General features: G+C 46.1%; 1 protein-coding gene across 5 annotated transcripts in view; it reads left to right on the top strand.

Annotated features, from left to right (window-relative positions):
• The window catches only part of ADCY2 (adenylate cyclase 2), a 415,111-nt gene that overhangs the window by 330,278 nt on the left and 62,025 nt on the right, over window positions 1-22,808 (top strand). For all 5 annotated transcript variants that reach the window (XR_007154128.1, XM_047867851.1, XM_047867840.1 and 2 more), the window contains 2 exons: window positions 5,796-5,880; window positions 19,381-19,518. Coding sequence is in view for 4 of the 5 variants with exons in the window: in XM_047867851.1 (XP_047723807.1) it covers window positions 5,796-5,880; window positions 19,381-19,518 (223 nt within the window). In the remaining variant the exon portion in view is untranslated. The remainder of the gene's footprint in view (window positions 1-5,795; window positions 5,881-19,380; window positions 19,519-22,808) is intronic.

Genomic DNA, 22,808 nt, shown 5'->3' with positions numbered 1-22,808 from the left:
ACAGCCAGAGGAAAAAGACATTGCAGCTAGAGATGGGTGAGGGGAATGATGACCGACTCCTGATTAGAACCACTGGTATAAATATGGCCAATGCTGAATCCAGTATTCAGTGAAGCTATTCTTTTTTTAAAAATGAGATGAAATAAAGACATTTTGCAAGTGAAAGAAAGCTAAAGGAGTTCAGCAGCAAACCTACAGTGTAAGAAATGCTAACAGAAGTTCTTTGGGCTGACCTGAAATGATGCCGGGAGCAAACTTGAATCTGCAGGATGAGATGCACGGCATTCGACGTGCTTAAACATGTGAGAGAGTATCAAAGACTATATGCTGATATTTGGTGAATTTTTCTAAAAGACAACTAACTGGTTATTCAATACAGCGGGGAGAGAGAGGGAATCTCAAGCAGGCTCCATACTGTCACTGCAGAGCTCGATGTGGGGCTTGAACCCATGAACTATGAGATCACAACCTGAGCTGAAGTCCAATGCTTAAGCGACTGAGCCACCCAGATGCCCCCGATACATGTGATTTTAAGCTGCACATGGACCACGGCCAGAACACATACTAGGCCATAGAAGCATCTCGACAAATTTGTAAAGATTGAAATACTTTTGAAAAGATAAAAAATCTTTCACTATGATGTCCAACCACACTAAAATCAGGTTAGAAATAGAAAGTGTATATCGAAAATATCCACCAATCTGGGTGCCTCGGTGGCTCAGTTGATTAACTGCCAGACTTTAGCTCGGGTCATGATCTCACGGTTCGTGGGTTCAAGCCCCGTGTCGGGCTCTGTGCGGAGGCTCAGAGCCTGGAGCCTGCTTCAGATTCTGTGTCTCCCTCTCTCTCTGCCCCTCCCCTGCTCATGCTCTGTGTGTGTCTCTCTCTCTCTCAAGAATAAATAAACATTTAAAAAGTATATAAATAAAAATAAAAACGAAAATATCCACAAATATCTCAGCATTAGATTTTATGCTTTTGAAGAACCTATGAGTCAAATGAAAAAATCATAAGAGAAATTAGAAGATGTTTTGAATATCAAAAAAAAAAACCATGCCAAGATATGGGGATGTAGTTTAAAGCAATAATTTAGAGAGGAATCTGTAGTTTTCAAATACTTACGTTAGAAAAGAAGAAAGGGCTAAAATTTGTTGTCTTAAGTTTCTGACTTAGGAAGCCATAAAGAGATGAGCACATCAAGTAGAAGAGAAAAGATGTTCAAGAAGGAAGAAGAAATCCATAATAGAAAATAACCAATACAGAAAATTAATAAAGCCAAAAGTTGGTTCTTTGAAAAAGTTTAAAACTTCCTAAGCCACTAGCAAGACTGATCAAGAAAGAGAGATCATCACAGGACGCACAAATTAATGACATAAGTAATAAAAGGGGATTCACCACAGATCCTACAGACATTAACAGATATGGAATATTATATAATGGATATAATATTATAATATTATATAATAGATACGGAATATTATAAATTACTCAAGGCCAGAAAGGTTCACAACTTAATAAAATGGGAAAATTGCTTGAAAAGCTACCCTACCAACACTGACACATAATTGGATAGAAAGTTTTAATAGGTGTATATCTATTAAATTTATTAATATTTTAAATCTTAGATCAGAAGAAGATTGATACTCTGTTGACTTTTTTGTGAATTCCGCTGAACATTTCGAGAAACTAAGGTGGGACAAGCGGTCAAATCTTAACCAATTTTAATAACTGAGTGGATAAAAATGTCCTATTCATGGAAAGAGGCTCAAAGATTGAGGCTAAAACAAAAGGTCACCTGTGTACCAGGTACAGGAGATCTCACTAAAATTAAAAGACAAGACAGTTTGGAAATAAAGGATGGAAAACAGCTATTCTGAGAAACAGCTTAGAGGAAAAAGAAAGCTGCAGGAATAAAAATTTCTGATGATATGGAATCAAGTGGAAGGCATTCAGCCTGAGGAAAAAAAAGACTTTTACAATGGTATAGTCACCAAGAAGACTTAATAATCATAAATCTTCATGCACTCCAACACCTCTTCGAAATAAATAAAGAGATGCGATTAAAATGTTCAGACAGGGGCGCCTGGGTGGCGCAGTCGGTTGAGCGTCCGACTTCAGCCAGGTCACGATCTCGCGGTCCGTGAGTTCGAGCCCCGTGTCAGGCTCTGGGCTGATGGCTCAGAGCCTGGAGCCTGTTTCCGATTCTGTGTCTCCCTCTCTGTCTGCCCCCCCCCCCGTTCATGCTCTGTCTCTCTCTGTCCCAAAAATAAATAAACGTTGAGAAAACAATTTTTTTTTAAATAATAAAAAATAATAATAATAAAAAATAAAATAAAATGTTCAGACATATTGACAAACCCACAATCCTAGCCAGAAATATTAATACATTCTAAAATTGACAGACCAAATTGAGCCATTAAGTCAACCCACTGGGGATTTGACTAACTCATCCGGCTCTGACAATAGATGTCTTTAGGGAACATGTTTTGTTTCCAGCATAAAGGAAATATGTGTCATTTTCAGAAATCCATAAGATGTAATAGGAGTAGATCATATTCATCACACCCTAGGAGAAAAATAAATTGTCAAAGTGGAAATAAAAGAGACCACTATCTCCGATCAAATCTAATGAAATTAGAAATAACAGGGACAGACTGAAAATAATCTCCTTGTGGAATTTGTAAATCACACTTTGGAATTATTCTTGTTTTAAAAGGAATTGGAAATTGAAAGTACAGACTTTTTAGAGAAGAAAGAAGATGAGTAACTATAAATCAAAAGCCATAGGATTTGGCTAAAGCAGTATTTATAGGAATATTTATGTACTTCAGTGCATTTATTATAAAATACAAAAAAATGGCAATAAGTGACAATCAAGAAAGAGACAATGTAAGTTTGCATGAAGAAGGAGGAAGCAATTTTTAAACTTAAATCAGAAACTATGTAGAGAACTGTCAGAAAGCATAGACATTAATAATAATCCAAAAGCTCATTCACTGAGATCAACAGACATGCAACACTTCAAAACTCTGATCTAGAGAGGGGAAAAAAATAACATTAAGGACAAGAAAAAATGCTTCAAATAAGGAGACTTGTAAAATTAGAAGAATATTATGTAGAATATTTTACCTTTGAAAATTTAAGTGGAATGGGTAATTTTCCAGGAAAATTATCAAAATTGACTCAAGACATAGAACCAGGAAACAAGGCAGAAATGTGACATGTCTACTCCTAAACTCGAACCTGGGTCAGGAATACAACTGAATGGACATTACTCCTAACCACACTGCTTAATAGATGTGTAACTTTAGGCAAGCTCTTTAACCTCTCTGGGCCTCAATTTCTCCTTGGTAAAATGGGGTGATAATAGTAACTCGTACTCATGATCATTGTGAGGGTTAAGTGAACTCTACATATAAAGGCTTTAGAACAGCACTTGGTACAGAGTAAATAATCTGTCCTCATATCATCGCCGTCCTGTATCATCACCACCACCACCATCATCACCATTACCATCGTCACCGTCACTATCATCAGGTGGTTTTATCGTCGATATTTACCAACCCTTCCATAAAAGATCATTTCTTTGTTATCTGAAGTTTCAGACCCAAGACTGAGATGTTATGTGTCTGAACTCAGCCTCGTGAAGCTGACATTACCTTGACGGCAGAAAGGAGCGAGGCAGCACAGAATCTAAGAAAACTCCTCAGAGCTCTCCTATAAAAATGGATGAGAAAGATAGCAAACAAATTCAGCAGATGAGTTACTGTGCTGTCCGTCAGTCACAAGACTGCTGAGAGGTGTTGGCTGTTGCACGTTCCCCTCCCTCCACGCCGCCCGGCTGAGCGGGAGGCTCTGAGATCGCGTGTTGGGGAGATGAGAGACCGGTGGCTTCCAACCGGGGACTGAGTGATGTCTGAAAGCAGGACGCTCTAGGTAGGGGAGGTTAGGATGTATGGTGCTTACCTCTGCTACCCTGTGAGCAGCTCAAAACAGGTGTGACACCTTACTTGTCTTTGCATCGTCGCAGCCTAGCACGGGACTGGGTGTATTTGCTGTGCTACCCCTTCTAGCGGAGACCTAACGTTCCTCGTGAAACGTGCACCGACGTCACACCATCGGGCCAGGTATTCGAAAGCACTGCGGATCCTTCTAGAAGATAACTCAGTGCCCGGTGCCTCATCGTTGTCAGGCGCAGGTTTTGGCTTGACGTCTGACTTTTGTCGCTCTTCCTTGATGTGTGATCGTCTCGCGATAGAGTAGGTGTTGGAGAACGTGAGCTGAGTGGGGCCTTCCCATGGCGATGGCATCAGGGGATTTATGTAGTTCACTGGTTACTTGCTCCCTTTCCTTCCCCACGGACTCACCGTCGCATGGTCGCTGGGATTTCAGCGTGTGGCTGGTTTGCGTCTGAGGCTTCCGCGCAGCTCTTGCCACTGCGTTCTCTGTGCCGGTCCTGTCTCCCCAGTGTCTCTAGCCAACCTCATTGGCGGGAGGTTCCATTGCAGTCTGACACACACACCACCTGACCTCTCCTCCGATGTGATGTCTCATTTGAATCGCACCTTTAATTCTTCATTGCGGTTCAGCCCCTTTGGTACCCCTTAACGCTTCTGTCCTTGGAATAAATGAAGTTGTAAGAGGCTCTGAACTTTTGAGCCATTTAAAGGATGTCTCAGAGAGGTGTACGATTCGTATAAATGCTTTTATCTACCCGTAATGTGTCGGTAGCAGAATTGTGACTTAATTTTTCACGTGATCATGGGAAGCTTGCGTGTTCGTCTGCTTGTGCAAGAATGTGAAGGCCATGGCCCCTGACATCTTCGGGGAACCTCGGTAAACGTATAGCTGCATCAGTATGGAAGGGAGTTGAATCTGGTTGGATTGTAGTGGGGAAGACAAGCCTGTTTCCTCAGTGAGCAGGCGTAAGGATGGGTCTTGAGATCTTGCAGGGCATCCGATGAGACTTCTCTAGAAGCAGCAGCAGCCGGGACATCAGTGGCAGGCAAGAGACGACACGCGGGCAGGAAAGTACCAGGTGCAAAGGAGAGTTGTGAAAAGATTGTTTTCCTTTCCTAAGGAACCGGTGCTTACTTTGATGAATCATCAAGTTGATCAGACATAATTGTGGACACGCTTTTCTTTCTCTTTTTAAAAAAAATTTTTAATGTTGATTTATTTTGGGGGCACCTGGGTGGCTCAGTCGGCTAAGCATCTGACTTCGCTCAGGTCATGATCTTGCAGCTCGTGGGTTCAAGCCCCACGTCGGGCTCTGTGCTGACAGAGCAGGGCCTGGAGCCTGTTTCAGATTCTGTGTCTCCCTCTCTCTCTGCCCCTCCCCCACTCATGCTCTGTCTCTCTCTCTCTCGCTCTCTGTCTCAAAAAGAAACACTAAAAAAAAAAAAATGTTTGTTTATTTTTGAGAGAGAGAGAGAGACAGAACACAAGCCAGGGAGGGGCAGAGAGAGAGGGAGATGCAGAACCCGAAGCAGGCTCCAGGCTCCGCGCTGTCAGCACAGAGTCCGACGCAGGCCTCGAACTCGTGAACCGCGAGATGATGACCTGAGCTGAAGTCTGGCCCTCAGCCGACTGGGCCACACAGGCGCCCCATAGACATGCTTTTCTATAGACACGTTTTTGGTTTGTTTTAGCTCCGTTTTCATTTTTCACAAAATGAGTGAGGAATGAAGGCCCCATGAAATTAAGGCCTAATTACGCCACAAATATTACTGACGGCTTTCCAGAGTAACGGGAACTACTGCCACACTAACCTGTTCCTCTTTGTCTCCTGGTAGGACGTCCATTCTCGGGATCTCCTTTGGAGCCGCGTTTCTCTTGCTTGCCTGTATCCTTTTCGTCTGCTTTGCTGGACAGCTTTTGGTAGGTACTTCACATATGGACCTTATTTTGAAAACTGTGTTCATTGAAGGCAAACTGATTTCTGGCTTGAAACACCGGGCTTGTTGATTTAACATTTCACGGGATACGGATCCCAGTGAAGACGCAAGCACCCTTCATGCCAGCGGCCCAGAATATAAACTGAGGCAGCTCATGTACAATCAAGACACTGAGCTGAAGATTATCTGAAACATTGGATGTCACGCCATCAAATTATATTCATGTTTATTTATTTCTGTCGCCATTTTGCATTATGTCCTCTGAGTTTTCAGAGTATTTTAGAGCAGCCACTCCTAGTATAATAGGAGGCTTCTCGTGTGCAGGGGAATTAAAATGTAAACCAGATACTTCTTTTATATCCACTTCCAAGATATAAAAGTTGGGGACATATGAAAACAGCAAATGCAAAAATGTATCTTGTTAGTGATTTAATTAACAGTGTTCATTAATAGTGTTAGTTAATGATTTAAACCAACCATTGCAAGCTTGGATGGGTCAAGTGCTAGTTCAGGATGTAAGAACCAAATCTAAGTGTATTCTTGAGTCGAAAGCAAGTGGCCCCATGAGAGCATCGGAAGAAAGCCAGCAATGAGATAGAAACCAAAAAAAGGTAGTCAGTGTTTTATGTTGTTCATTGGAGGTGTGTGGAAACAAGAGAGGCCCCTCTGAGCCAGATTTTGAGCATTGGGTCCATTCTAGTCCAATGTGTTGGAACCTTTTAGCTAAAAAGTGTAAAGACCTTAAAGTTCGTCTCTGCCTCTCGACAGTGGGCACTCTACGATGTCTGCTGGGTACCGTTGCAAACTTGTGTGGGGGGTGTTTGCTATATCATAGTTGAGGTGTTTTGAATTGGGTTGGAAACTTCCAGAAGTGGCACTATGGTTCCTGATTTCCTGGAATGCACACAGAGCATCTCAGATTTCTTTAAAATCGCCTGAAGGCTATAGGTTGTCACTACTGCCCCCTGGGAATCCTTGTCAAGTTTCTAAAGTGCTTCAATATACCAAAAAGCCTGATTATCCACGTTCAGATTTTCCTTAGGTGGAAAAGCACACGGGCCCCGCCCTCTGATTTCCTGGCCCCCACAAGGCTTCTGCAGCCCATTTCTCAGGTTTTCAGAGTAGGAACTATCATTTGTGGTCCCACTGGAAATCCAAACCTCGTTCTAATTAGTGCCTAAGTAGCCACATTAGTCATTTTCTGTTCCTAAGGAATCCAGTCTTCAGGGTGGGGGGGTGGGGTGTGGAACACAGTGTATATTTAAGGTTTCAAGCTGACTTTTTCTTAGACTAAATTGCTATAGAAAAGAAACAGAAGCGGAGGCTAGAGAAAGTATCTCCAGAGCAACTTTGCTGCCTTTGCGAGAATGCTTTTGGTCTTATGTAATGTCTGTCCTCTCAGCTTCGGTATAACCCAGCCAACCTTTCATGGCTCCTGGCCCCTCCCAGACCCAGCCTGTGGCCCCTCGAGGCCTTCAGGATCCCACACCCACCTTCCCAGGAGCATCATGAAACCCTGACACCCCCCACACCAGATGCTAGGGAGTCCGTAACTCGTCTGTTGTCTTAAAGAGAAAATCTCATTCATCAGTAGATGGACATTTAGGCTCTTTCCATAATTTGGCTGCTGTTGAAAGTGCCGCTATAAACATTGGGGTACAAGTGCCCCTGTGCATCGGCACTCCTGGATCCCTTGGGTAAATTCCCAGCAGTGCTATTGCTGGGTCATAGGGTAGATCTATTTTTAATTTTCTGAGGAACCTCCACACTGTTTTCCAGAGCAGCTGCACCAGTTTGCGTTCCCACCAACAGTGCAAGAGGGTTCCCGTTTCTCCACATCCTCGCCAGCATCTATAGTCTCCTGATTTGTTCATTTTGGCCACTCTGACTGGCGTGAGGTGATATCTGAGTGTGGTTTTGATTTGTATTTCCCTGATGAGGAGCGACGTTGAGCATCTTTTCATGTGCCTGTTGGCCATCCGGATGTCTTCTTTAGAGAAATGTCTATTCATGTCTTCTGCCCATTTCTTAGCTGAATTATTTGTTTTTCAGATGTGGAGTTTGGTGAGTTCTTTATAGATTTTGGATACTAGCCCTTTGTCCGATACGTCATTTGCAAATATCTTTTCCCACTCCATTGGTTGCCTTTTATTTTGTTCACTGTTTCCTTTGCAGTGCAGAAGCTTTTTATCTTCATGAGGTCCCAATAGTTCTTTTTGCTTTTAATTCCCTTGCCTTTGGAGATGTGGATAAAGAAATTGTGGTTTATATACACAATGGAATACTACTTGGCAAAGAGAAAGAATGAGATCTGGCCTTTTGTAGCAACGTGGATGGAACTGGAGAGTGTTATGCTAAGTGAAATAAGTCATCCAGGGAAAGATGGGTACCATATGTTTTCACTCTTATGTGGATCCTGAGAAACTTAACAGAAGACCATGGGGGAGGGGAAGGAAAAAAAAAAGTTAGAGAGGAAGGGAGCCAAACCATAAGAGACTCATAAAAACTGAGAATAAACTGAGGGTTGATGAGAGGGGGGGGAGGGGGGGTGATGGGCATTGAGGAGGGCACCTGTTGGGACGAGCACTGGGTGTTGTATGGAAACCAATTTGACAATAAATTTCATATTTAAAAAAAGAGAGAGAGAAAAGCTGCTGGGAATGAACTGGTGCCTACCTCCTTTTCAAAGGAAGCCTGGATTTTGCCAAAGCGGTCAGGGAGACTAGGCTTGAGGACGTCTGTTCTTTCTGAACTTGAATTAGATCAGTGAATGAGTCCCCCACCCCCACCCCCACCAGTGGTCAGCTGTAATCCTTGATCCAGAGGGAATCCAGATAAAATCAAGAAGGAATTCTTCTCATTCCCATAAGAGGTTCTTTGTACTGTGTAAACTATTCTGTAAGGGCTTTTTTCTCACCATCAATATCAAAGAAATTAAGGCAACCCAGGAAAGCTTTCAGCGTGCTTTCTATTCGACCCTCCCCATTCAGCCCAAAGCTGTGTGTGTCACAAATATTTCCTAGTGGTCATGGAGAAGTATGACATCCTCACTGCTCATTCTCTGGCCTCTTGAAAGCCTACCAGTTCTCTGAGGTGTTAGTATGATTTGCATTTATTGTTGGATTAAGTACTGAGTTTGTGAAAGAAATGTTAATATCCTTAATATCTTTCTATGAACATACGTTGACCTTTGGAAAACTTAAATGCCAGAGGCAATACTGATGCTTACACTACAGGGAAAACATTTCTAAAAAGTATTACTGGTATTGAACTCTCTGTATGAAGAATTAGAGTAAAATACTTTTATAAAGGAGGTTGAGCAAAGGTAAGCCTGACCGATCTTTTTCCTCCAAGAGCTCTACCTTTGTTACCCTCTCTTACACAGGAAATATTACACATGTAGCTGTACTGACCGGTCATTGTACAGCTGGGTTTGATAAAAAGGTAGAAGAAAGTGGGTGATGGGCATTGAGGAGGGTGCCTGTTGGGATGAGCACTGGGTGTTGTATGGAAACCAATTTGACAATAAATTTCATATTAAAAAAAAAAAGGTAGAGACATAGCCTGTGGTCCCTCGGGGCTAAAAAAAATGGCCAAAGAATAAGAGTGATAATAAAACGCATTTTTTTTTCCTTCTGATAGAAAAATGAGACAGATATTTGTTCAGTGGCACAGTCAGAGAAAAATGTCAGGGAATTTATATGTTCTCATCGTTACTGCTAACGAGAAGCCCAGAGCACGGCTGTCTGTCCCTCACTCCCACCCTCCCTTGCCCTAGCCGCTCCCCCCAGTGCGTCCCCCCACCCCTATGTTCCCCTGCCTCTGCTTGTCTTCTAGAAAGTTTCTCAGAAACCCCACCAGCCCCTGCAGTGGGTTCTTCTTTGAGCGCCATGGGACTTAGGATCTGTGCCCCATAATTTAGCACTTGATTGTTTGACAACTTATTTGGCTCCTCCTCTCTCTCTCTCTCTCTCTCTCTCTCTCTCTGATGAGTGTAACTGTTGTCTCCCTTACTTAGAGTAGTTTTTTTTGAGATGAGAATTGTTTCCTACATTTGCTTTCTGTCTCCCAGGGAATCCAGCAGAGTTCCGCCCACTGAAACACTTTGATAAGCGGGCACTAAGTCAGCACTCGTGGACTCATGTCATGTCCGTGCGGTTCCTTTCCACCATGTCCGCTCATCCAGCTCCATGTGGCCCCCTCCCATCCTCCCCAACACCACTGGGACAGTTAGGCGTCCCCACGTGTCCCGGTAATCTTCCCTTCCCCAGATGCCCTGGCGTGGGGACGGGTTCTGCATGTGCGTGGCTGTGGGAAGCATGGGTGGGTGGCCATCACCTTGCCACGCTGAAAGACCTCACACTCACCATGATCCCTTGACTCTGATGTGCTTTGGGCTCTCTCCGAGGTTGGAAATAATCTCCTAACCTTCCCAGACCCAATCTACAGAGCCCCGCCCCCCCCCCCCCCCCCCCCGCCCCATGTCACTACCAGCATCCCTCGCGCCTGCCGGGCAGGCTGCCCATTTCGTAATATCATTTGTGATCTTAGATGGAGAGATCACCAGTGAATCTGCTTCAACCCTGTTTTGCTCACTGTAGTACTTCAGGCACTTGAAATACAAGATAAATATTTAACATCTGTGGGCTGGAAGAAGTGTTGGGCGGCACCCAAATGCTCAGAAAACGTCTTGCCCTCATCCTCACCCCGATCGACTTCTTCTGAGTGCGCGGCTCTGAATTCAGCCCCGGTCGCCCATCCCCGCTGCCAGCGAGGTCCCTCCTGGGTCCTCACCTGTCGGGTCTCCACATGAGACCTTCATAGCATTTCAGAACCGTAAAACTTGAGAGCAGACAGGGAACCCAGAGATGACTTTGTCTGGCCTCACGTCTCATGGGTGAGAGACACAGAACTGTGGAGGTGGCCTGTGCTCCCACCATGGCAAGCTTCCGCGCCCAGTCATTTCGAGGAAGAGTTTTCCTCCACAAGAAGTAATGCGGAAGCACACATCAGCAGATCTCTTGAGGACAGAAAGGAAGACTTCGGAACAGGACCATGAGTGCGATAACTGTAAGACCAGCAGAAGTTTCCTGTCCTTGGTAAGAACCCTCAGAATCAGTATAGACAGCCTCTGACGGGCTGTCAGGACTGTCAATAGCTGGACCCCCATCAATAGCTACGTGTCCAGTCTCATCACAGTTTACAAATAATAAATATTGCCTTCCGTTAAAATTGACGACTTGGTCTGTTAGGCATTGTGTGTATTCCGGCTCATTTAGCCTCACAAGAGCCCTTGGAGGGAATGGCCATTCTACAGGTTGTACAACAGACCCTCACAGATGTTACACAGATTGCTCTGTGGTGGAGAGCAAGTAGGAGTCAGAATCAGAATTGGAGTCGATGCTTAGAACCCTTACAATTAATTGGAAGGTGTGCGGAGAGAGTCCCTGGCAAACAAGCTCCCGGCACTAGGCAGGCATGTCCATCCATGGTCATGGCCATGGCAGGCGTGGCACTGAGGTTGCCTTGCAGTGACTGCTAAGCATCCACTGGTCAAAATCACATTGGTAGGGATGCCCGGGGGGCTCAGTCAGTTGAGCGTCCGGCTTCAGCTCTGGTCATGATCTCACGGTTCATGAGTTCAAGCCCCACGCTGGGCTCTGTGCTCGGAGCCTGGATCCTGCTTCAGATTCTGTGTCTCCCTCTCTCTGCCCCTTCCCCGCTCATGCTCTGTCTCTCTCTGTCTCTCAAAGATGAATAAACATTAAAAAAAATTTTTTTTTAAATCACATTGGTAATTCACGGTAACCTCACAGTGAACCTCATTCGTATTTTCCTCTGGTCTAGTTTCTGATATACATTATCCAGATGTTGGCCCAGTTCATTTAAAACTGGAGTCGGTTAAGCATCCGACTTCAGCCAGGTCACGATCTCGCGGTCCGGGAGTTCGAGCCCCGCGTTGGGCTCTGGGCTGATGGCTCAGAGCCTGGAGCCTGTTTCCGATTCTGTGTCTCCCTCTCTCTCTGCCCCTCCCCCGTTCATGCTCTGTCTCTCTCTGTCCCAAAAATAAATAATAATAAAAAAAAAAAGTTAAAACTGGAGTCTGGGAAAAGTACAGCCCCATCTTAAAAGACATTTGGTAAAATGGGAGGGGGGGGGTGGGAATGTTAATTTATGAGTGGATTTAGACTCTAACATATTCTAGTATGAAAGTACCTTTAATAATAATACTTTCCAAAATACATGAGAGCCCTTCGAATATGAAAACATATTATTTTATCTGATAACCAAAACAATCCAGTTTAAGTAGAAACTAAAATGTAGAACAAGAGATTCAAGTTTACATTTTCATTACAATCAGCAATAAAAGGAATAATACTTGACATTGTCATAATACTAATAATAGTTTACTGCCAAATTTAACACGAAACTACCTGAGTGGACTTATAATTTGGTAATAAATACAAGAGAGTGACTGTAACCAAAAATGCCACCAAAAAAAAAAAAACCCAAAAAACAAAACAGAAGGAAAAAACCACCCTCAAAAGCATCTTTGAGTGTGTCAGAAGAAATTTTTCTCTCAATGTGGTTGCGTTGTGCTTTGTGTAGCAAAGATAATATGATGCCATCCCACCAACCTTGTTCCTAGCGGAAATGAAAGCACAAACATAAAGTCCATGCTGTGGAAGGAAAGTAGGTCACACACTGGCTGATAGAAAAGCTTTCTACCCAAAGGAGTGTTTTACCCTTGAAGTCTATTTTCTCCCATGTCAATAGAACTCTGCCAGCTTTCTTGTAGTTAGTATTTTCCCAGCGTCCTTTCCTTCCATCTTTTTATTCGGCTTTTCCTTGTCCGTAAGTGGGTTTTAGATGTTGTGTCTCTGGTAAACAACATCCAGGTGCATGTTACTTTCTCTGATCTAGCAGTCTCTCTCTTTTCCCTCACAAGTATAATGCATTTACGTGTATTATAATTACTACTTCCATCTTATTTTGCTTTTATTTTTCTAAATCCATCATGTGTGTTCTCTGCATGTACTTATTTTTCCTCTTCTCCTGCATTATCTTGGATCCATGGAATTTATTTATTCTCCTTTGTTCCCTCTAGTGACTTGGAAGTCATCTATCCTGGTATTTTGTTTTTCCTGGTTAACTTAACATGTGTAATGTACACGAGACTAACAGAGCTCGTTAATATCTCCACCTTGTTGTTGAAGAATATTGTACTCTGCATCTGAATCCCATTCTTGAATAAAGAAGATGGAATAAGATGCTCAGATTCTTGAAATTAGAAACTCAGCAGTTAGGCTGAAAAAAGTAAAGCAAGAGCCGAATAAATAACCTACAAAACAGCACAGAAAGATAAAGAGGGCAGGCCAGATTTTTCTAAATTTAAACTGCTGTTGTCATTCACTGCTATCGTTATTCTTGTTGTGTACCCATTTTACCCCATTCTTCCTGAACACCATCCCTTCCTCCGGGATCCCATCTCCATATTCCCAAAGGATTGTTCCTTTTCTCATCTTTTCAGTGAGAGCCTGTGCATAATGTCTACAACTTTTGTATTTAAAAAAAAAAAAACAGTCGGGTTTCTCCTCATTGGATAATGGTTTATGATAAGCTGTCTAATATTTTGAAAATATGAATCCAGGGGCACCTGGGTGGCGCAGTCGGTTAAGCGTCCGACTTCAGCCAGGTCACGATCTCACGGTCCGTGAGTTCGAGCCCCGCGTCAGGCTCTGGGCTGATGGCTCGGAGCCTGGAGCCTGTTTCCGATTCTGTGTCTCCCTCTCTCTCTGCCCCTCCCCCGCTCATGCTCTGTCTCTCTCTATCCCAAAAATAAATAAAAAACGTTGAAAAAAAAAAAAGAAAATATGAATCCATATTTTCCTGTAGTTGATGGACCGCGGAGAAATCTATAGCCAAATTACTGTTTCTTAGAAGGTGACACGTCTTCTCTCTGGTTGTTTTCGTGGGACTCGCTCCGTATCTGTCATGGGCCGTAGCTCCCTTGTGCTTAGGTAAAGGTGTACTTTCATCTTCCTGTTTGGGACCCAGTGGGTCGCCTCGGCCACAGAACTCATGTTTTGCTCCAGGCCTGCAAAGCTGTTGCTCCGTCCTGGTCTTTTGTTCTGTTTTTCTCAAACTTTCATTACACGTATATTGATTCTTTTCATTGTACCTTCTGTGCCTGAACGTCCCATTCATGTGTTTCATCGCTGTATTTCTGCGCTGTTTGATGGGGCATTTCCTCAGGGCTGTCCTACCCCCTAGCGCAGCTACTAAATTTTCCATTATCTGCATTTTCATCTCCTGAGAGTCTTTGTGGCTCATTTTTTCTCATAAGTGCTCATTCGTTGTGTACTCTGATCCATCTTCTAATTTCTTTGGTCTTCTTCTGCAGGCTACTGCAGATTGATAGCATACCTGCAGATCCTGTGGTGCGAATTCTACTTTTTGTTGTGTCTGTTGATTCTTCCTCATACGGCCCTATGTCCTGTGTAGTTCATAATTTTTTTTTTTATTGTGAGGTCATGCTCAGAGGGAATTATCCTTTAGCAAAAAGGGTACTTCTGCAGGAACCCCAAGGACTCTCTCTGGTCTTTGACCCAATTGATAGCCACTCAATTTGGGGCCCCATGATGAAGCATATAATGTAATTTCAAATTCATCGCCCATATTTAGAGATGGAATTTATCACTGGAAGTGTGTTGATGCTTCCCTCAACTAGTACATGGAGTTTTCTAGACTTTACATGGAGGGAAGAGCATTCTGAGGCTTCTGGGATTTTTTGTTCGTTTTGTTTTTATGGAAGTATAATTAACATATACCATACAACATGTTGTGTTAGTTTTAGGTACTATATAATGACTCAACAGTTGTGTACAGGAATTCGACTACTGAGTATTTACCCAAAGGAAATGAAAACACTAATTCAAAAAGATACATGCACACCCTGAGGCTCCTGATTTTAGTCAGGGGTCTTGGCCTCAGCTGCCCCACCCTTGGCAAGCTCAAGGCAACCCCTTTTTTCCTCCTGCGGGCATCAGCCCCTAGGTGTTACAGCTTCTGTCCAGTCCTAGGACACTCCTAGGCCAACCCCACAGCCTCAGTCCCTCTAGCACTGAGCTGCTTCTTTGCTTCTGGCCCCCGGAAATTTCTCTTCGGGTCCATCGTTAAGATAAAGAATGTATCGAACAAGCATCCATCGAGTCTCTGCTCTTTGCTCAACACTGTGCTGCTTTGGGGATACAAAGGCAGGTGTGGTGTGGTTCCCCTCTGCAACCAGCTCTCCATGTGGCCAGAGACAAACACGAACAGCGTCAAAGAGAACACAAGGTGGCTAGCCCGTGAGTGCCACACGGTGGATGGATGGCTGAGGAAAGTGGTTCACCCAGGGCATGGCAAGAAAAATGTTGATTTTATAAAGTATGACTGAAATCAAGCAGCCTTTCTGTGGGAAACTCTCGTACAATTGATCAAAGTACACACGGCAGTCTCTGTAACACTAAATGTTACAAGTAATTATTCCTGCAGCTGGTGGCCGCCATTCAAAAAGACAGTCGTTGGCCAATTAAAACGCCAAAGTAGGTGTTCCTCTAGACAAATGCACGAAAGCACACGGGTATATGATAAACTTCACCACTTTTTCAGGCAAGATTCTAAGATGAGTTTTCTTTTTCTAATAATAAAAATTTGCTACTCCCCACTATAATGTATTTGTAACTTTTCTAAATGGTTTTTTTTCATTTTATTAAACCTTAAGAGCATCATCTACTTCTTTTCATGTAACTGATTTTATTTTTTTAAAGGACACCGATGAAATTGTTAATGTGACCTGCTCTTATAATTGTTACGTTCAATTAGGAGAAATTTTAAAGTGAGAGGTTACCAGTTGTTTCCAGTGCAAGAGGATCAGAGTGGAGAGGGAGGAAGAAGGAAGAGGGGGGGTATATTTTTTTCCTGTGTTTTTCTTCAGGTTTATTTATTTTGAGAGAGAGAGAAAACACGAGTGGAGGAGGGGCTGAGAGAGGAAGAGAGAGAATCCCAAGCAGGCTCTGCACTGTCAGCGTGGAGCCAGACACAGGGCTTGAACTCATGAACCATGAGATCATGACCTGAGTGGAAGTCGGATGCTTAACTGACTCAGCCAGCCAGGTGCCCCTCCTGTTTTGTTTTGTTTTAATCCAAACATATTATGAACACATTATTTTTCTGGGGAGAATCGTCTGGCTATACTGAGACAAGAACGTCGACATTCATCCCATATGCCTTGTAGCAAACTGCACTGGCCATTGTCCCCAGCACCAACGCCATGATGGGGTTTCCATATGAATTGACATTCTTCCTCCTCTCACATCTCCCGCGACAGTCGGTGCCAGTTCCACATTCACCAGTGGGTGGGTGTGGCATTAACAGTCAAGCACGTTTCTGGAAGGCTCACAGTGAGCTCACTGTAAGCAGGAGGCCCTCGTGTATGCAGTGGGACTCACTGATGGTCAACAAAGGGAGGACGCAGATTTGACGGAAGTTATGCCAGCCGTTAAACCAGAGATCAAACAGGGGTAAAGCTGGGCTCTGAAGGGCGCCTTCTGAATCAATGCCAAAATACTGTGGGAGATGGTATCGTTTATAATGTTTCATTACGATGGTGTCAATTTTGACACACTTGCTTTTCCACCGGGGACTGTACTTGAATAGTTGACCCAAAACAGGCACACTGAGCTCCGTTATCATGTCAGGAACGAAGTCGTGCTTTTTGTTCAGAGCTATAGTCGCATCACTGCTCTCCTTTCCCGATCCTCCTACCTCAAGAACGTCGTCTCTTTTCTCCTCCGCCCCGCCGTCGGCATCCTCTGCTCCCCGCACATCTTCACTCTCCTCCCCCTCCTCTCTCTACACATCAGCTCAGGGCGCACGTCCCTGTCACCGGCCGTTTCCTGGTCCTTGCCACCAGCGATATTTTCCAATTTCCATATTTCTGAACAGTTTTCTTCACGTGGCCTCTACCTGGTGACAGGATTGAAGAAAGAAAGAGGAAAACCATAGTGGAAAGTGGGGGGGGGGGGGGGGGGCGGGGAATGAGGTTTTATTGTTCGTATAGATGCAGAGCAAAGAGACACTTAGTCATTAAATGTCTCTGAGAATTATTATGTTTTCTTCATAAGCGTAACAATGGGAGCTAACACTTGGGAGTCCTGCCCCTGGTGCCTTATTATGTAGCTCATTTAACGTCCTACAAGACCAAGGAACCAGGTATTATTATTGTCCCCATTTTAGAGCTGGGGAGGCTGAGGCCAGAGAGGATAGTTCACCTGCAGAAAGTCTCTCGACTCTGGGGGTTTGCTCCTGGGCTCCTGGGCTGATTCTTAGTGTCCTAGCCACCTCTCATCCTGTCTTGCAGAATCCCATTCCATTGCTGTGTCAGCATTTAACATACTGCAGTGCTTCTGTTTCTAAGACTGAAGCAGAAAGACTCTGAAAGAGCTAGAGAAATAAAAGTGCTGTCTATTCGTGCTACTGAGGATTCTCTGTTATGCGGTTTATTGATGTTACATCAGCTTTGCCATTATATTAACTTAGTGGTTCGAGTCAGAAAGGTACAGTTTGTTGGCCTTTTTTTTTTAAATTTTTGAAATCAGGGCGCCTGGGTGACTCCGTCAGTCGAGCGCCCGACTTCGGCTCAGGTCATGATCTCACAGTTCGTGGGTTTGAGCCCCACGTCAGGCTCTGTGCTGACAGCTCGGAGCCTGGAGCCTGCTTCAGATTCTGTGTCTCCCTCTCTCTCTGCCCCTCCCCTGCTGGTGCTCTGTCTCTTTCTCCCTCTGTCAAAAATAAACATTAAATTTTTTTTTTAATTTTTGAAATCATAACCTTTTTCTAGTGTTTTCAGGACACGTTAGCCATAGGGCCACAGCCCCTTTCGCATGAAGGTTAAAGTGGAGATCCCTAGAGACCGTTTTGTACAGCTTGTCAGGTCAGGTGACATCTGTCGATCCCAGCAGCGCCTGGCACAGGCAGTTTGTTACCCACGCCTTAGAACTCTCCCCGCCTGCATCCTGCCGCCACCTGGACAAAGGTCTGAATTACAGTGGCCCCTCTGGAAAGGTGGCCTTAAGGGTGAGGCGAGCTCAACCCCTAAAGTCCCACGGAGCAGAGTCTGTCCCCCAGCAGATGATGAGGGAACATTGACTGCCATCCCATAAATACCTCAATTCCTTCTTGTATCGAAAGCATTTCTCCCAACACCCACACTCACTGCCGCATTATTCACAGTAGCCGGAAGTCAGAGGCAACGCAGTGACCATCCACAGATGAGTGGATAAATAAAATGCGGTATGTGCCTAGAATGGAACGTTGTTCAGCCTTCCAAAAACAAGGAAATCTGGTCACCCGTGACAACGCGGACGAACCTGGAGATAATGCTGAGTGAAATAAGCCAGCCACAAAAAGACAAATGCTGCATGCTTCCACCTTTGGCAGGTGCCCAGAGTCGTCAAACTTTTAGAGACAGAAAGTAAGATGGTGGTCGCCGGAGGCAAGGGGAAGGGGAGAGGGGAGTTCTTCAGTGGCTATAGACTCCAGTTGTGCGAGATGAAAAGTTACAGAGACGTACTACCTAGCACTGTGAATATAGTTAACGCCGCTGACCCGTGTGCTGAAAAATGGGTAAGAGGGAAAAGGTTACGTTAGGTAATTTTTAGCACCATCAAAACTTTGGAAAAGAGGGTCTCCATGTGGAAAGTCCCCGGAGGGCAGGATATGGTAAAGCCATCACGAAGACACATGCCTGAGAACAGTGGGTGTTGCCTTTGGAGGTAGGGACATCAACTTGCTTGGTAGCCAACTGAGCCAACTGGATCATGACTAGCTACCTGCCGATCTGTCTCCCATGTGAATGGGCTGAATTGTGATCATTGTTTTGTCATGGCTGTGACCTGAGACCTGCCACGTTCCCCAGAGCGGTTTAATCAACTGACATAGTTTTCTTTTATCAGAGGGTTTTTTTTTTCATGTTTATTTAATTTTAAGAGAGAGAGAGAGAGAGGGAGGGAGAGCACGAGCAGGGTTGGGGTGCAGAGAGAGAGGGGGACACAATCCGAAGCAAGCTCCAGGCTCTGAGCTGTCAGTACAGAGCCTGACGTGGGACTCTGACTCGTGAACTGGGAGATCGTGACCTGAGCTGAAGTCAGACGCTTCACCAACGGAGCCACCCAGGCGCCCTGAGTTTTTTGTTTGGGTTGTTTTTAAACGTAATTTCGGGACATACAAGCACATTCTGAATTTATTGCAGAAACTTAACTAATTTGTTCATTATTTGTCACCATGATGCTCACATAGTTTGAGGAAGGTTTGTGACCTGGTATGGGCCCCCAGCGGAGACCAGCGCCTCCTTGTTTGTTCTGGGAAGAGTACCGATGCCTTTTGTGGTGTTAAACATCATGAAGAAACGTGACGCGTTTCCTTTCCTGTCTCCTCCCAGCAATGCAGCAAGAAGGCCTCCGCCTCTCTCCTGTGGCTGCTGAAGTCGTCCAGCATCATCGCGGACCGGCCCTGGCCGCGGGTCTCCCTCACGGTCCTCACCACCGCCATCATCCTGACCATGGCCGTGTTCAACATGGTGAGTCAGGGCTCCCGCCAGGCAGGGCCTTCTTTGCCTCCGATGCCTGACTCGGTGGGACTTTCAGACCTTGACCGGGGCTCCGTGCTGACACCAGTTACTGCCTATTAAATTCAACATCCGTCCACCCTCAGCATCACTAAGGCCAAGGGTGCTTTCTGCAGGAGCCACCGGGGAGAGGGTGGTACCTTCCAGCAGCTTCCCACGGCCCTGCTAGCTACAGAAAGGACACTGACTGTCAGTGGGGTAATCACCGAGGGATGACAGAACCATCTAGATACAGAGAGTGCAGTGGGAGAGGTATCCTGCTCTGGAGTCTAACAAGCCTGATCGCAACACTGGTCCCCCACTTGTCCGGCTGTGCGATTTTAGAGGGTTTCCATGCAACTTTCACAGGCTCCATTTCCACTTCTCGAAAATGAGTTCTGACACTGCCCCGCCGGGGCAAATGAGCTGGTGTTCCTCCTGATGTGGGGCTGGGGATGAGCAGCCGAGAAAGAATTCTTGAGACATTTTTGGTGCAAAGGGGTGCTTTCATTATAACATGGGGACAGGCCCTGTGGGCAGGGAGAGCTGCACTTGTGTTTGGTTTGTGAAGAGTGACTGATTAAATACTCTTTAGTTAGTGGGGCTGGGGAGAGCGTAAGTCTCTGTGGAATTTGGAAACAAGGCTTCCGGGACCTTGAGGGGCTAGCTGCTATTATAAGGTAAGGTTATTTACTACTGCCTAGTGAAACATTAGTCCTGAGACCCTCCAGATGTCTATCAGTGGGCCATACATTTGGAAGGTAATTGCTAACGTGTATCTTGGCAGAGGAGGGGGGGTTAGGGTGATCAGAGTGAAGGTACCCTCACCAGAGCAGAGCTATTGTGGTAAAACATTGAGGGAAGTCCTTGCGGGAGCTGTGGGAGGGTTCCAATCTGTATGCCCCAGGAATCCTACCTGGAAACTCAAGTGACAGCAAAGTCCCACCCTTGTCTCTTTTTCTCCCGCCACTATCACGCTTAGGACAGAACCGGGTGCTTTGTACATATTTAACCAGTGGTCGCTCTCACTGTATCGATGGTACCATGACTCGTATATCCCTTAAGACAGACACGTAGGTAATCCACACCGATGGCGATGCATCCTTCTTATTCTGACATCGTCACCAGCAACCATGAGGCGTTAAGATACCTCGTATTTGGGCTATTTTACTAGCTGTTGGAACTACAGGGCATACGTACAGTCCTCGCCTTCCAGAAAGCAGAAAATCAGGCTGAGGAAGCACACCGGATATATTAAATAATAAAGACATAGTTTTGGGGGCTTAGCATCCCTTTGGCATAAAAATATTTGTTGGGCATAACCACGTGCCTGGCGTGTTACTAAATGCTGGGAGCCTAAAAACTGTGACCCGCCTTCGGGAGCTCACGGTGCCGTCCCCGAGACCGACAGCTGGCTAAGCCCATGTGAATCGGAGACTCCGCCAGCGAGGCGTGTGGAGAGGTGTCAAGGAGGGAGGTCAAGGCCGGCTGGACAGAACCCTGGCGGATGGGCAGGTGGGCTCACCAGAAGGGAAGGAACGGTGAGCAAGAAGGAAGACGCTGGGCATCTGGGACATTTACGTGACGCGGTAGCGAAGGGGCTGAGGCTGAAGGGGACCTTGGGCACTTCCTTGACATCAGTTCTGCCATCACGCTGCAGAACAGGCCATTGGCTCCTTCTGACGCACGCGGGGGTTCAGGGGAAGCTGATGCCAGCGGGAGGCCAGCCGGGGGCCTCTTCATCTGCTTCCCTCTGCCTAGAAGTCCGTCTTAAGGCGTCCTGGAAAGGGGGCGCCAGGGAGAAGCCACAGCTGGCCCTCTGCCCTCCCGCTTCCTGATGGGCGTGCGGATTCTGGGGCGTCCTCCCACGTCGCCCGCTGGAGGACAGGCACGCTGGCTCACCCCGCCTCACCGGACCACATGCCCCAGGTCCCTCCAGGAGCTCCCCTGAGAGAGGGCGTGCGGCCAGGCCCTAATGGCAGCCTCCCCAGGCACAGACTGGTGCAGTAGGCCACCGTGACCACTCCTTCCTCCGGCCGCCCGCTCGGCCACAGAGGTCAGCTCAGAAAGGAGGCTGCTCCGAGTTGCCTCTTGCAGGCAGTTAAAAGTCGTGGTGCCTGTGGGCAGGGGCTCCGCAGTGATCCCACACGGCCAGCTGGCTTCCCTGAGCCCCGCTGGCCGTTGGTCTGGCGTCCCTGTGTGGAGTTGCCTTGATGTGTCTGGTTGACCGTGGGGACTCCACCGTCCCGAGCCGCCTCCCTCTTCTCCGTCACATTAGCCACCGACCCTGAGCTCATCTCCCCTCCTCCTGCATTCACAGCCTCCAAGGCCCATCTGCTGCAGAGACTGTGAGACCCCCTTTGGGGTGGGGTGGGGTGGGGACCTCACCTTCTAGGTCTCAGGCACACCTCAGCCATGACATCATTTATTCCAACACGGACTTAATCAAGGCTGAGTGGGGATCGGCTGGAAAACGGGGCTGTGTCTGGACGGGTAATTCCCTCAAGAGCCGTCCTGCTCTAGAAGGAACTTAGGCACAAGGAGAGACTGGCATCAGTCAGCCTGGGTCCCCTGCTGACGACCCAAAGGAATTTGTACTGTGGCCCCAGAGCTGTCATCGGAGCGGGAACAGCCACAGGGTAGGGACCATGACATGAGGTACAGAAGACTGAGACAAGAGGGGCTTTTCTGGGAGAGGCGTTCTGCAAATGTGTGCCCAGCCATTGGAATACCTGACCTTCCTGCCCGAGTCTGTCCGACGTACTTTGGATAGTGTAAGGGCGTGACAGTGTTCCTAGGGGAGGAAGAAGGACAGAGAGGCCCAGGGCAGTGGTGAGAGCGTGTACAAACGAGTGCGTTTCCTAAGATGGGTTCCTCATGCTCGGCTTTGTAACGTGCATTTTTGCAAGAGCCCTGTCACTCGAAGGTCCAGCTCTCCAGAGGGGCACACCAACAAGTTCCCAGAAGATTCTGGTAAATGCAAGCTGCAGGGGCCAGCTGGGTCAGGGGTGGACGCCACCGTGAAGGGATAGGGCGCAGAACACATTTGAAGGACAACAGGTGCACTGGGTAGGGTTCTGAGATGCACGCACAGACGGTGGTGTTCAGCTCCCTTAACGGAAAGCCCTATGATTCAGCCTCATCATCTGTCCAGAGCACTTTCGCTCCAGAGCTGGGCACGGGCAGCATGCACAGAACACACTCCGGAGCGTCCTGCATTGGCCAACAGCACCACATACAAGGTACAGAATGAGACGTTTAAA

This window comes from Prionailurus viverrinus, chromosome A1 (genome assembly GCF_022837055.1).
Source record: "Prionailurus viverrinus isolate Anna chromosome A1, UM_Priviv_1.0, whole genome shotgun sequence".
NCBI classification, from domain to species: domain Eukaryota; kingdom Metazoa; phylum Chordata; class Mammalia; order Carnivora; family Felidae; genus Prionailurus; species Prionailurus viverrinus.
The sequence above is the reverse complement of the archived record's forward strand: the minus strand, read 5'-3'. Positions and strand labels throughout refer to the sequence as shown.